At 30.7% G+C, this 15,254-nt stretch overlaps 1 protein-coding gene across 2 annotated transcripts; it reads left to right on the top strand.

Annotated features, from left to right (window-relative positions):
• Positions 1-4,550: 4,550 nt before the first annotated feature.
• Positions 4,551-13,416, top strand: LOC121116329 (mevalonate kinase). 2 transcript variants are annotated; one of them, XM_040710559.2, is made up of 5 exons: positions 4,551-4,980; positions 6,928-7,163; positions 7,230-7,632; positions 7,858-8,141; positions 12,875-13,416. In XM_040710559.2, the coding sequence occupies exons 1-5, from the start codon at positions 4,962-4,964 to the stop codon at positions 13,133-13,135; spliced, it is 1,203 nt and encodes a 400-aa protein (XP_040566493.1). In that variant the 5' UTR covers positions 4,551-4,961; the 3' UTR covers positions 13,136-13,416. The 2 variants fall into 2 exon arrangements, with proteins under 2 accessions (XP_040566493.1, XP_040566494.1); XM_040710560.2 differs by lacking the exon at positions 4,551-4,980 and adding an exon at positions 5,791-6,076.
• The last annotated feature ends 1,838 nt before the right edge of the window (positions 13,417-15,254 follow it).

Genomic DNA, 15,254 nt, shown 5'->3' with positions numbered 1-15,254 from the left:
ACTAGCGTTATTCATTTATGGCAAATAAGACATCCTATGTTACTAATTTATAATTTTGGAGTATAAAAACTGTCTAATAAACTGTTAAAATACGACTTTTTATTTATTGTTTCTTAAGTTCTGGGGTTCGTTTGTTTTTATTTAAGCATATTTTTATAATATTCTATTAATTTGATGTTTAATAAAATAATTAATATTAGGAATAAATCGCGAAATAAAAAATGTCCGGTGATACCAAATTCCTAACTTTTGTCATTACTGCACACCCTAATATACATATAAATATATATACAGGAGCGTCTGTAAGGGTTGGGCTGGAGGGGGTTGTAGCCCCCAAATTAAGGAATTTTTTCTTTTTACTACAAAAAATCTCGTCTTTCGGGCAAATTATGAAGCAGAGGCAAAAATGTATTAGTTAATTTTATTTTTCAAAAAATTTAATTTTTAAAATTTTTTTTTCCCATAATTTAATTTTTTCTGAATAGCTGTTATTTTTGAAATTTTTCACAAAATATTTTATATTTGAAATTATTTCTCTAAAATTAAATTTTTACCGAATTATTGTGGAGTTTTTAATTTTTTTTTTTTGAAATCGAAATTTTTTCGATTTTTGAAATGCATCTGTTAGTTATTTAGATTGAGTTGCATTGATTAAGTATGAGTAAAATTATAGTATTACATTTACTCCATTAGTCCTAGGAATCTTTTGGAGAAATCCATATACATAAAGTATATTTCTTTCTCTATGAATAACCTGGGGATACACCTACGCACACTAAGTACAAGAAAATAATTTCTCCTGAGTGCGTTATCCAGTCAGCTAGGTTTATTTCCTAAAAATAAATATCTGAAATTTGTTCCCCAAAAATTTTATTTTTGCCTATAGTTATAGATTTTTGAATTATTTGAAAGAAAATTCGAAAAAAAAAAATCAAAATCCTGTGGAAACCTCTGATATATGAAGTATGTAATTACCCGGTTGGTGAACAGAATGCGAAAAATTTACGAGTGTTTATCGGTGGGATATCCGGAGGAAAAAACAGATTTGAGTTGATGTATGGCTTAAGTCATAATTTTTTAATCCAAAAAACTTGTCATTATATAATAAAGTATATATTTGAGAGCCGTTCCGGTCGTATTTTGACTTTTGTTAGTACGGGTTGGAAGTGTTGTCAAAAATACTTAGCTCTGGATCAAAAATATATTTATATATCTCAACGAATTACTCCTCACATATCTGATTATCTGATATTTAATATTAGTGGTAAATGTTGAGCCGTAAATAAATAATTTTAAGTGATTTGAATCAGATTTGAGTCCTTAAAATATTCTCCGACTTCACACCTTTTAAAACAAGTCTGTTTAGATTGCTATTTCAGCAAATTAGTTGAACGCTAAACTGAATCGAATACATCGAAGTGGTTTTACAAATTTATTTGCTGAAGTTTGGCTAGGACCAAATACGTATAAATTGTAACATATAAAGTTAACTTATGTTAAAATCTTGATTACCAATCAAACATACAATTAAAAGCAAGATTCATAATTCTTAACACTCTATTTGAAACAAATGAATCAAACCTAATGTATTGGTTCACTTGAGAAATTTCTAGATACTGTCTTCCAGACTATGACTAATCCTAAAATAAAAACTCAATATTAGCTGTATAATTTTATTTCACTAAGATTTTATAAGATTTTAACCAATTAAGTCTTACATAGAGCTTGTAGCCCCAATTTAGTTTTTCTACTTTACGAATTGAACACTTAACGAAACGCTAAAACGGTTGAATACTAAACGCTGACTGCTAAACGCTATTGAACGGAATACTAAAAAAGAAAAATGCTTACAAGCCTGGTAATTACTCAAGAAACAAGCCCTGCTATGACGAACAGCACTTCAATATATTGTACGTCTTTTTCAAATTGGTATATAATATTTTCAATGTATACTATAACCAGCGGAAGTGGAGTTTTGGATTCGACTTAATCCCCCAATGAAAAACTAGCAAATAGAGTTGGACTCGATAGCTTAGACTCGGAACTCGACTTAGACTTGAGAACTAACACTCAAAAATCGTATTTGACTAAATTACTGTACTACATATACTCAACTCATAAAAAGCCGTAATACTATGTATCCTATATTATAGAACTGAACTCCATTAATGTATTCAATGACTTGGACTCGTGCATAATGACTTAAGTCACTACTTTGACTAAAAATGTAAAATTTAAAAAGCAATGGTGAAATGCAAAGATATCCATTTGAATGAGATTGTCTTGAGGGGTTGGAAGGAAGTTCCATAACTTGCAACATGTGAAATATGTTCATACAAATGTGTTATTTATTATTTATGTAACTTCTCACGGAAGACAAGGGCTCCGAGGGGACCTTGTTTTTGAACCACTGATATAATACTTTATCGTAGTATTGTAGGTCTGGCCGTGAGTCTATAATGCATACAATTTAGTGGTTTATATAGTAATTGAGTTGAACGCTTTCGATAATATTTATAATAATGTGATAAGTGAACCAACAACAACAACAAAAAACAATCTTGAAAAATTATCAAGAATAGGAGAATTGTTCAATATTTTTTTTTCCATCCTATATAACTATATATATATGGTTCAATATTTTATAGGCATATTTCGATCAATTATAGGCATTGTATCCAAACTTCTGGGATAAGTGGATATACCCAAGAATATTAACCATACTGTAGAACTTTTATTTATATTTATGAGACATAATTTGGCTTCGATCATATTATCTTTCAAAGACAATCTATCAATTTCTAATTCTTCATAATTATAATTTGTAGATAAAAATGATATGAATAATTTGTCGAGGAGTACATCAGAGGGGACATTTTTTTAAATAAATGGCTTAGGTTAAAAATGATTTCTAACTGTACAATTAAACATTTAAGAAACGTTTGAACAGTTTTGAAAAATATTTAGAAATAGCTCAACGACCCTTACGTTTTGAAAAACAAAACAAACTTATTTAAGATTAAAAAGATTGGAGAACATTTTTAACACCAACATAGATGGTTAATTTTCTGCAATAAAATTGAGTTAAAATGTTCTTTTCCGAGAAAAGGCCATTAAGACTATGGTTTTTTAAAATTTACATTTGTTAGATAGATTTAATATATATTAAACTTAGTTGATAAATTTCATATTTATGAGTCAAAAAGTTGAGCTGTAATCTGAATTAAATTACAATCAGTTTTAACATATGTTATTTTATACACATAAATAAACATAATTAAATTCGAAATAATTATATAATATCTATTTATTAAGCTCAATTGATTATTTTTACAAAAAAAAAAAAAAATTAAAGTATAGGAACAGTGCAAATAATCCGTTTTATCTTTAAAAATGCAAATTTTTAAAACTTGGGGTATTTTCAAAACTGCTCAAACTTTCCTCAATTTTTTTTTTTTTTTTTTTGTAAAATAAGGAATCATTTTTCAACATGAGTCCTTTATTATTCAAAAAAAAAAAAAAAATATTGTTGCCCGACTATAAATGGAAATAGGTAATACAGTTTCAATTTTGACAAAAATCCTTCTAACTTGTTTTTTTGTTGACGCATCACATACGAGTATGTATCTATATACAATATATATTTAGGTATACTATATATATATTAGTTGACTGTGTATGCATATAAATATAATTTATTAAAGATTAAAAATAAAAAATATATATTGTGTATGTGAGCACATGAAACGACGACCTATATACAACCATCAGACAGATTGACGCGGGGAGTAACCCCAAAATATATATGTATATATCATATAGGTATTGTATATATATGATATAGATCGTTCCCTTCTTCTTCCCCAAAACCCCCTTCCCCCTCTCCTGAAATCAGAATAACAATCAATTATTATTATTTCATTTTTATCGTTTCCTCCGAAATAAACTTCTATTATAATATATTTATTTAATGTTAATAATATAATCAATAATAATTGAATATCTTATATATATATATATATATATAACTTATATATTTGTATATGAAAGAAAATATTAATTATTTGTACAGGTAGGCTCTGAAATTTTTTGTATAGATTATATAAATGAAAGTTGATGGTTATTTTAAAATGGTTTTGCATTAATGAGAAGCCCATTGGTTCGTCATGGAGTTGACTTCCTCATTCGTATTTAATGAGGAATCCTCCGTGTAGTACTAAGGAGGTATTTGTACATATATTTTAATACAGAAACTTCTACGAGGTTCCATGGCACTTCTGCATCCTCGAAAAGGGCTCTTACTATGTACCATGATTATTATCGTCATCATCATCATCATAAGAGTTCACATACCAACATATCTTCTTCTACCAACCATCTCAGCACTATCGCTGCTTACATTTTTATTTTTATTTTTCCTGGCGTTCCGCGTGCCCAACTAAAAGTCCTTTTTTTTACAATGCATCTCCTATGTACTAATATTATAAGAAAATAACTAATATTATACTTGTATATATATATATATGGTTTCAGAACGTTTCTTTTGGTCACCTGTACATATAACATACATACATATATATTTCTTTTTACCTAGTGAATACATAGAGAAGTGACGCATTCGATCCGTGTGTTTCAAACCATAGAGATGTGTTGTAAATTTGGCACAACCAAAGCTCTTCCTTTTTTGATTCCCTCATCACAGTTTGTCAATTTCTACATCTTTTCTTCATATGTGTGACTTCATTATCTGCTTTACAAATAATACATAATTATTTCATCAACTCAGCTACAAATAGTTATAGTTTAATATTCAATCATCAGTAGTACTCATCAAGCATAAGACCATCGAGGGAGAGAGATCCACGACACATCGTTGTCCATATTGTATTAAATATATACTATAGTAAAAGACGCTTTTGAATGTTCATCTTCTACAACAGCAACCATTTATCCTCATCCTCATGAATCATCATATAGAAAGTAAGTCTCAAATTACATATTATGTTTAAAGGTCAAGGCATTAAATCAATAACTGACCATTCATTCATTACTGTGACATACTATGTGAAATTTGGTTTGATCTCAATCATCAAATTGAGTAGGAATGAAATGATTGGTAATCGTTGAGATATGCTCAAAATATTGTTTTTGCAGTGGTGGGGTACCTACGGTAATTGCAGGTACAAGGAAATTACTTTCATGCTAAAACTTGTACCGTTAAATTCGTAGTTGTTTAAGAGCAGAGACAAGAGAATGGACTTGATTCTTTCTTTTTTATGTAGTATGAATACGTTTTTAAATGTGTTTTTTTTATCTCCCTGTGTGTTATTGTTCTGGATTGTGTTTTAGCAAGGCACTTCCGGGAAAAGAATTTATTTTTGTTTTGTTCTAGACCTACATACATAATATGTTATTAATAAATACATATGTACATCATTTTCCATTCATGATTGAAACATATAAAGTCCTTGGAAAATTGATTTTAATGGATTATATACAACATAAGTTGTAATACTATTACAAACAAACACCAGGCATGTTTGATTATAATAGTATATATTAGCAGCCCCGTTTCCTTGATTCCGGTTTTTTGAGTATTGATGGGCCTTTGCAAAATATAGCTCAAAAGCCGTCATATAAGTACTCTATACGTACATACTATAAAACTAATTAAAATCCCTGTTCCTAACGATGAGTCAAATGAATGGGGCAAAAAAAAAAAAATGAAAGGAAGACGAAAAATAATAAAAAGAGAGTTAAGGAAGGATATAATAATAACTAAATGGTTGTAATTCCCGCTACAAAGATCATTTAAATTTTTGTACGCCACGTGATACAACCAACGCAGACATACACGAACCCCATACCGACAATAAAGGAAGACATAATCGTTCACTAAATGCCTACAGAGAAGAAGCACATTTTGCGCTCGACCATCACTTTACCACACAAACTCACTCACATAAATCTCTTTCAATGATAATCAAAATAGCCTTAAAGCAAGCTACTTCCCTCAAAATACTCCAATTATAGGACTATATATATTATACATAAAACCAAGAAGAGATTGTTCAAGGTTCCCTTAATATTCATTTAATTATAATTTTTTCATAAAATGTTAATTTATAAAAAAAAAAAAAAAAACTCTACAAAAATTATGTACTTAATATTGTCCTCCCCTCCTCTTACAACGCCATCTTGGAGGAATGGAGGATTGCCTACAGAGTACACACACACACATAGCATGTATTTTGTCACATTTTAAGGCTCTTTTATATCCTTTTTTGCCCCTGAGGGGCTGCTTGTCAATTTTTCCCCTATAATGACCTTGACACGACTTCCAAGTTGGTTTTTGAGACGCTTTAACTATTTTTATTATGTATGTATATATATATATATACATACATAAGCCATGATGGTTAGAGATATGTTGATCATTTTCAAGGACAAATAAACTTTCTAATGAAAGAAAAATAAAAATAAAATTAGGTATATATGATGATGAAAAGACGAATGATTGTTTTGTATATATGTATGTATGTACTTGTATATTGCTTTCTGACTATCTGACTAACTATTATTAATATCCAACAGCATTCACACACATGACGCGTCTTCTTCTCCTTCAAGTCCCATCCAAATCTTTTAAATATTATTATTATATTATATATATATATATATGTATACGCAATAAACATGCTACAATTTAATAGAGGAGTAGTAACCGACACCATATTGAATTTCATTAATTAGCTTCTTTTTTTTTTTTCTTGTGTGTGTGTTTTTTTTAATAATATTTAAAATACCGTATAATATTTTGTAGTAAGGACTTTTACATCATATACATGGTACATATGCATAAAAAATATATCCATGGTTCTTAGAGATCAATTAATTATTATTTTTCTTCCAACCTTATCAAATTAGATATCGGTAAAAAGATGGAGTTTTCCGTCTCTTGTCCTGGAAAAGTCATTTTACATGGGGAGCACTCCGTGGTCTATGGTCGAACTGCTATTGCCTGTAGCATATCAAAATTACGAACTCGTGTTGACGTCGTGGTAACTCCTGGCTCAGCTACAAGTCTTAGTGTTAAATTACCTGATCTTTTATCTTGCAAGCATTACTCCTGGTCTGCTTCAGATCTATCCTATTTAGTCAAGGTGAGTTTTTAATTTGTTTATAGGGATTACTACAGAGTTATACAGTTTTTTTTGAGTATATTTTAGGACTTGAATTTTGAAGATAAAAGTAAGGAAATGAGTTCGGAGCTTTTATCCCGACTTTTGGGTACTTACACGGAGGAGGAAAGAGGGATCGTGTCCCTACTTTTCCTATATTTTAGCATCATACTTCCTCCACATTCCACTACTAAGAAGTCCAGTAAAAGAGCTCTACAATCCCTAGGGATTGAATTAATACTCACCTCCTCTATACCCATTGGAGCCGGCCTGGGTAGCTCCGCAGCCTACAACGTTTCCCTCTCTGCAGCTTTTCATTTGATTAAAGCTCGTCTTTCCCGTAAAAATGGGGGACTTTGGTATTACAAAAAGAGTTTTAATGCCATGGAATTGGAGTCCATTTGCCAAAACGCGTTTCTTGGTGAATGCTTCATGCATGGAAAGGCTTCAGGTATAACAATTTTGTAATAAAATATGTACAAAGAGGGAATGACTCATTCATGGAACCTCATCTCCTTTTGAGTTTAAATGAAATACATGAATTTATGTAGATACATATAATAATAATAATATTTTTTTGGCAGGGATCATAGCCAAAATATTTCTATGTCCCTCGCTGCAATGATATAAATACATATATACATACTAATGAGCATTTCTTATTTAATCGCCACAGGGATCGACAATAGTATATGTACCTACGGGGGCCATCTCTCTTTTAAAACAGGGAAGGCCGTCCCTTTCTCTCTCAAATCTAAACTCCGGATCCTTCTCGTAGACACCAAAGTCTCAAGAAATACCAAAGCACTTGTAGGGACCGTTCGCGAGAAAGTCGCTCTTCTACCTAAAGTTACGGCTTCTATTCTTGAAGCTATGGAGCGAGTGAGTGTGGAATCTCTAGAGAATCTGAAGAAAATGGACCACTCGGATGATAAATTTAAAATATATAGGAAACTAGAGGTAAAAATGAATCTATTATTATGTATAACATATGTCACAAAACATTTCGAATTAATGATCTACATCATCTGTTTACTATGTATTTAGATAACATATACAATGTACATTTAATAGACCATTTGCTGGCAAGGCATGAATGTCATGCATATTCTTTAATTATAATTATTGCAAAACCTTACCTTACAAACCCCCTCTCATATAAATATATATATATGCATCAAAAATACTCTTGTTTGCATTCAGTCCAAATGAGGACGTAAGGTTTTTCATTTTTTGTAATGAAAGATCAAACATAAATATATAATCTATATATCAAGGACATACAATTCTGGGATTACGAGTGTAGCAACATTCACGTGTCAGAGGTTGTTTCTTAAGAAATGACGATAAGACATAATAAAAGTTACAAAATTTTATAGACGCAAGAGTCCACTGATATAAAAGTCTTGACTTAACAACAAACAAAAACGTAAATAACGCTCGATCAGTCTGATCTAATAACTCTAATTATCGTCATACTCTTAACGACAATAGGAAATGAGCAAATAAAGAATCATTCTTTACACCCTATTGACTTCTATCTACAAATATGAGTTAATGATATTTAAAAAAATTATATTGAGTTATTTTTGGATCTTTAATCTTCAGCTGAAGGGGAATTACTACAACCTTCGTGCGTGTACACGCATATTGTTTTGTGAGGACATTTATTTAACAAAATCATCGGAAAATAGTGCTTGCACACCTCTTATTCCATATGTGAGTCCTTAGCTCTAATATTTGCCTCAGTACAAGGCCTCTATCCCTTGGAGTCCTTAACTATGTAGTTAGACTTGAGCTTGGTCCACTCCTTCTTGATGGAAGCTTCTGGAGGCTGGAGACTCCTAAAAGGAGTAGCACATACCCTTTCCTCAAATTACGCCTTTATTAAGAGGGCTGCCACATGTTGAGGCACTAAAAGTCCGAAAAATTGTCTCTCAGGAAGGACTGGGTCTCAGCCGTGTGATGACACGGAGCTCCATCTTGTGTGGAAACAAACTTGTCAATTAACTTTTCTCTTGTCCAAAGTAACACTTTCTTATCCAGAATTTCGATGTAAGCATCAGCATTGAACCGTTTCTTCCTCTCTACAAAAATGGAAGGCCAGGCTTCACCTATGCTGGCCACTGGATTTTTTTGTTCTAAAGACATGTCTCATTGAAGCTGATAAATTCTCTGGATGTTCGGTTTTGATGTAGTGGCTGTATTCAACGTGCCATCAACGATGAACCTTTTTCATCAGAAAAATAAAAAGGAAAACTTTGCCCGAATTTTTGTTGGCCTTGAACAAATTTAGAATCTTTTTTTGCTCTTTACAACCTTCCCAGGTTGCTCTGTTCAGAGCTAAGATGTTTTGTTGTCCTTCTCCGTGATTTTGTACCTCTGCCATTCCGGGTTGAAAATAATACAATGTGTACCCCTAGATAAGATCAACCCTGTATAAACACTTAAACGTGTACATGTACGATATATGTGGCAACCCCCCTTCATACTTTTTTATTTTTACGAGATACATTTTTTTTGATGATCATATTCAGGGATCCATATCGTCACATTTCAATTCAAATGATGGACTATAAGTATATTTCTATTTTCTTCACACATTAATTAATGATAGCTAAAACGTAGAATAATAAGTTCTAACCACACCCCTTCAACTTTAAACTTCAGGTAGCTCGTCTCTTTGAAAAAGGTTATGATAAAACTACCCAAACTGAAAGGACGTAGTTAGTAAACTACGTCCTTTCAGCTGGTGTAGAAACCATAGAATCCCCCTGAGGGCCGGTACTAGGACTAGCATATTTTATTAGGACTGGAGTCTTTCTATACCTATCCGACACAACTCACAAGTAAATAAAGTGTCTTAGAATCCTAGGTATTAACTATACTCATGTCTATATTTTGAAAAAATAGGATATACAACTTAAGTCCTTTTTAGAAAATCACTCCTGGATCAACCAAAAGTATAAGAAAAAAATCTCCTTAAAGAAAAGAAAAAAAAAAGTGGTTATTATTCTTGGCAATCGTCACATTATAAATAAATATTAATCCTTAAATGCAAAAATGAATACATTTATATATATTGAAAAAATCAAAATAAAAAGTTATTATTTATATACATATATTACGTAAAATATTTTTTTTAGGAAAAAAAACAAACATTGTGTAATTATCCTTGGAGGGTATTGTTTTTATTTTCTCGCAATGCCAGTGGTATTTAAATCCGGAATATTCTTATGATTTGTAAAAAAGATAAGATTGAAGAAGATGCAATTCAAGTACACATATTATGTACATACAAATATTTGTAAGAACCCGGATTTTTATTATTGCATTATTAAACCAAAAATATACGACCTATCCCTATTTCAAAATACAAATGTTTGTATGTATGTAGCTATATTGGGAGGAAGAGAGATTAAATCCTCCAAATTAAGAAATAAATATTCTTTTATGTAAAGAATGTCCTTATTTACTCAAGCTTGATTGTTAAAACTGTCCTTCAAAAATCAAATACATTTACGTATAATTATGAAGAGTAGCAATATATGGCTTAATAAAAAAAAATTATTTGGTATTCCATAAAATAATCTGATCTTGGAGATACATAAGGTCAACTTAAGATACATACACATATGCTTTTTTTTCGAAAAAAACATTATGCATTTGTCTCAAATTACATTTCTTTAAGAGGATTTTTTTTTATCAAGTGATGAACCCACTACGGCTGCATAGGTTGTACTGGGATAAGGTCAACGCTGAGTTAATCCACTCAGGCTCAAAAATAAAAAAACAAAATAAAAAAAACAACTGTGATTACGACAATGAATCTTCCTTGGTTTTCTCAAACTTTTCGTCATCATGAGGCAGAAATTATTTGTTTTATAGAGGAGAAACATCACATCTTTGAAGAAAATAATTCGAATGGTTGATGTTCTTGAAACTGTCCTATGGCGTAACTCCACGAACATAAAAAAATATTTTGTATGTTGCCATGGTTGGGGATTTTTCTGCTTTTACCCTGGCTTTGTGAGAGTTAGGAATAGTGATGCGCTGGTCCTTATTTAAGCAAACTTTTGTCTACTCTATATTAATAGTAGCTTTTCCTATTTTAGAGTATCAAAATGATAATAGAAAGGCTTGCAGAATTACGAACCAGTTAAGTTCCAGAATTTTTCAGCCCTTTTCTAACTTTGTACATAAGTTTCCAAGCTTAACGTAGAGATGGCAGCACTAGTAAATAAAAGCTAGTCACATCTATCTGTTGACAGTTAATGATTTCAGCCATTTTGGACGGAGAGTTGTATGCCAATTAATTACTGTAGATGAAACTTGGATACACCACAAGGGGAGAATGAGGATAGATGTTACGAAAAATCAATTCTTTTTTAAACAGTCACAAGTTTCACAATTTAAAAGATAATTCAACGCCTGGGAACCAGGACATAGGTCCTTACCTCAGACGAATAATTCCAAAGTATTACTGATATAATACAATAATTAATAGCCATTTATTATTGGTGTTTTTGAGACTAACCAAAAGTAGGATTCTTGATACACCAGGAGGACACATGATACAAGGTAGGTGGAAAACGGTACAGGACTATTATACATGTTATAACAGAAGGAAGCATCTAAAAATTGTCATTTTTTAAAATATATTCAACCCTATATTTTGCTTTTCATTAAAGTTTGTCAGCATAAATTAAATACTTATAATTACATATGTAATATAAACAAATAAAACATTTACAGAAATTTAGCATAATTAATAATAAAATTAAAAAAATATTTTTTGACTATTAACTGTGATTGGTAATTAAAGTATAACATGAAATTACAGAAAAAAACAAAACATAATTAAATATAATATGTTGTATATATATATATATACAACATACTAGACTTGAACATTTAATAAAATAAAATTAAAATCTCATGCTTTATATTAGAAATATATCTCAAAAAATGTTTACTTTTTGTGTCAAAAATCTTAATATGGAAATTCTCTCTAACTGTAAGCATTAGGACAACCGAATTTTATGTTGATTTGTTGAATAAAGAAATACATTCAATTATATAAGAACAGGGTGGTTAGATAACTTTATATTTTAAAGTTACTGGTAGTGCAACATATCTCCTCCATAACAAGGATCCTCACTCTTCTCTATATGTCATAGACAAAAATTCAGATCAAACAATAGACTGCACATATTTTTGTCAAATGAAGAGGTAAATACTTTGTGAACAATTATTTTGCATAAAAAAAAGACGACCAATATATGGTAGGGTATAAGTGTGTGGACTTACAAGGAGACTATCTTAAAAAAATAATCAGAAAAACGTTTTGTATCTTTGTTAGGTCGGAAACTTTTCATATCACTCTCCTACATGTACTTAAACTTTGCTAAGGATTGTAAATATTCAATAAATAAACTCCCATTGGACGATAATGCAAATAACTTCATTTATGTAAAATGAGGGAATTTTAATTAGCTTGAAATGTATTTCTTAGCAGAGGTCAATTCATTGTTTAAAGACCCTTTGAGGTAATTGAATAAATTATATATAAGGAAGGCATAATGGGCCTTAAGTTTCCCTCAGAACATAATTAATTTTTCTAATGATTTAATTACATGACTATAATTTTAATAAGTTGACTCCTAATGTCTCACTTACTTAATTTTTTCCAGGAATTAATCTCCATTAATCACGAACTCCTCTGTGCTTTTGGAGTGTCCCATCCCTCCTTGAATAAAATTGTAGACTCTGCTAACGCATATGGAATTAGCGCGAAAATGACAGGAGCCGGAGGTGGGGGATTCGCGCTGGCTCTTTTAACTCCCTTTAGTGACAATGAACGGATAGAACGTCTTAAAGAAGAGTTGGTGAACTGTGGGTTTGAATGTTGGGAGTCGGAAGTGGGAGGGGAAGGGGTTTGCATCGAGTCGTGATCCAACCCATCCTAATTCATTTCATATTAATGTTATGATGATTATTATTTTTTTGAAATGATTATTTGTTATCTATTCAATGTTCCTTCATTTTTTTTTCTCAATACTTCTTAATTCCTCCATGTTTGATCATTATTTCTAGGGAAAAATATAGATTACTTATTATTTATATAAAATTTTTATATATATTCATATTTACACGTACATTGTGACCAAAAAGTAACGAATTGGATTTAAAAAATAAATAAAGCGGAAACATATATTGATATCCCATAACTAAATATGTTTTAATATTAGAATTCTCTATTTTATAATTACTACTTAAATCAACAAGTAAAAAAAAAAAAAACTCAATTCAATCATATACTTTTCAAACTATAGTTGATTCTGAATACATAATGTGTCCTTATATCATGCCCATAGACTTAATTCAGACTTTTCCTGATATATCCGGCAAAATATATAATACATATACAGTACTCACACATAGATGGACTATGTATTTCTTAATCAGAGTACGACACAAAGTTTGGCTCACTAGTTATATGAATATAAATATATCTATATATATATATAGAAATATCTTGTCAGAAAAAAAGCTTATAATAATATTTTTTAAATATTGTATCCTGAGGTAATGAATGTGTTAGCAAGCGGAACAAACCCATTGTGACAAAACAAAACAAATGCTTTCAGGAATATGGGTAGATCTAATCATTTTTTAAATGTTGGATGTGAAAATATTTTTACAGGAGCCCAATTCTCTAAGAGTTAGTTATATATGTGCTCATTTAACATAGAAAAATTTAGAACAAAAATGAAGAAAAGGTCAAATCATGTCAAAGATATACATATGTACAACCCAAGAAATATTTCACTCAATTCTAGGTTTTCTAATCAAATTTCGTGGATGAGTTAAGACACCCAAGATTGTTAACTTTATTAAATTAATTTGTCGGTAAAAATTGACGATGATTTGTCGAAGAATACGAATGTAATCACCACTCAATTTTAAGAAAATAATTCCTTTTTGATTTTGTGTTGACGAGCTGACGAGCCACATATCCAGATCTATTTGCTAAAAAGGAGATAGTTATATGTATTTGAACGCGTGGAAACGTTATGAACTATTGTCATAATCCTATAGCTTGTAAATAACATAAGCTGGGCTTACAATATGATTTTTATGGATCCATTTGGGATAGTCAGTTATCCTTATAATTGGTTTTTATTGAACGCACCTTTGTTTTTTTTTAAGGTAAAGGGTGTGTTGGTTATTTTGGGAGTTGGTGGAAATTGTCTAATCCTTCGAGTACTCGACTTGTTTTATCACGGGCAAATTATTTCAATTGTCCTAACTCAGACTGAATAGTTTGAATAACTAGATCGAAGGAAAGATTAGACGCCTTACGGACCAACTCCTTTTTTGTACAAATTTGGAGATCCGTTGCACCCCTAAAGAATGACGTAAATCAATGGACAACACGCCCAGGAGAAATGATTCTCTTGAACTCAATGTGTGTAGGCTATCGTCTCAGACGTTCATAGAGAAGGAAATATACTTTGTGTATATGGACTGCAACAACATTTCCTAAGTCATATGGAATACCTAATTGTAATAGTATAATTTTTATTTATACTTAATCAGGGCAAGTGGATCAGACCAATTAAAAGAAAACTATAAAAAAACTACTTTATCTGATCAATCTGTGAAAAAAAGCCACGGATCGGATTATTTTTCGAATCAACATTCCACTGCGTTAGTTTAAAAATCTGCAAATTTCAAAATTGTTCAGAAGAGTCATATATTTTTTCATTATTCAACCATAATTTTTTTATCCTAAATACTATTATTGAAAAAGAGTAATATCCATCTCTGATGAAGCGTGAATGGGGCCATCAGAGATCTATTACACCCGTCATCAAATATTTACATGCTGATGACGTCAATAATGTCAATCACAGTTTTGAAATATATTAACAACCTCTACCTTGGCTATTATAAAAGTTTTAAAAGGATAACTTTTTGAACGATTGAATATATGTGTATACAGTCGACCCTGGTCTAACGGTCACATGATTTCAGTGTGACAATGCACTAAGCGGCCAACTCACGTTC

The sequence above is a fragment of the Lepeophtheirus salmonis genome, chromosome 4 (genome assembly GCF_016086655.4).
Source record: "Lepeophtheirus salmonis chromosome 4, UVic_Lsal_1.4, whole genome shotgun sequence".
NCBI lineage: Eukaryota > Metazoa > Arthropoda > Copepoda > Siphonostomatoida > Caligidae > Lepeophtheirus > Lepeophtheirus salmonis.
Note: the sequence above shows the minus strand (reverse complement) of the source record. Positions and strands in the feature narration are given on the sequence as shown.

Bases quoted from the DNA above. Each gene is read 5' to 3' on its own strand.
- LOC121116329 (XM_040710559.2), top strand. The intron at 7,164-7,229 runs GTGAGTTTTTAA...AGTATATTTTAG, and splicing joins ATCTATCCTATTTAGTCAAG to GACTTGAATTTTGAAGATAA. The intron at 7,633-7,857 runs GTATAACAATTT...TAATCGCCACAG, and splicing joins CATGCATGGAAAGGCTTCAG to GGATCGACAATAGTATATGT.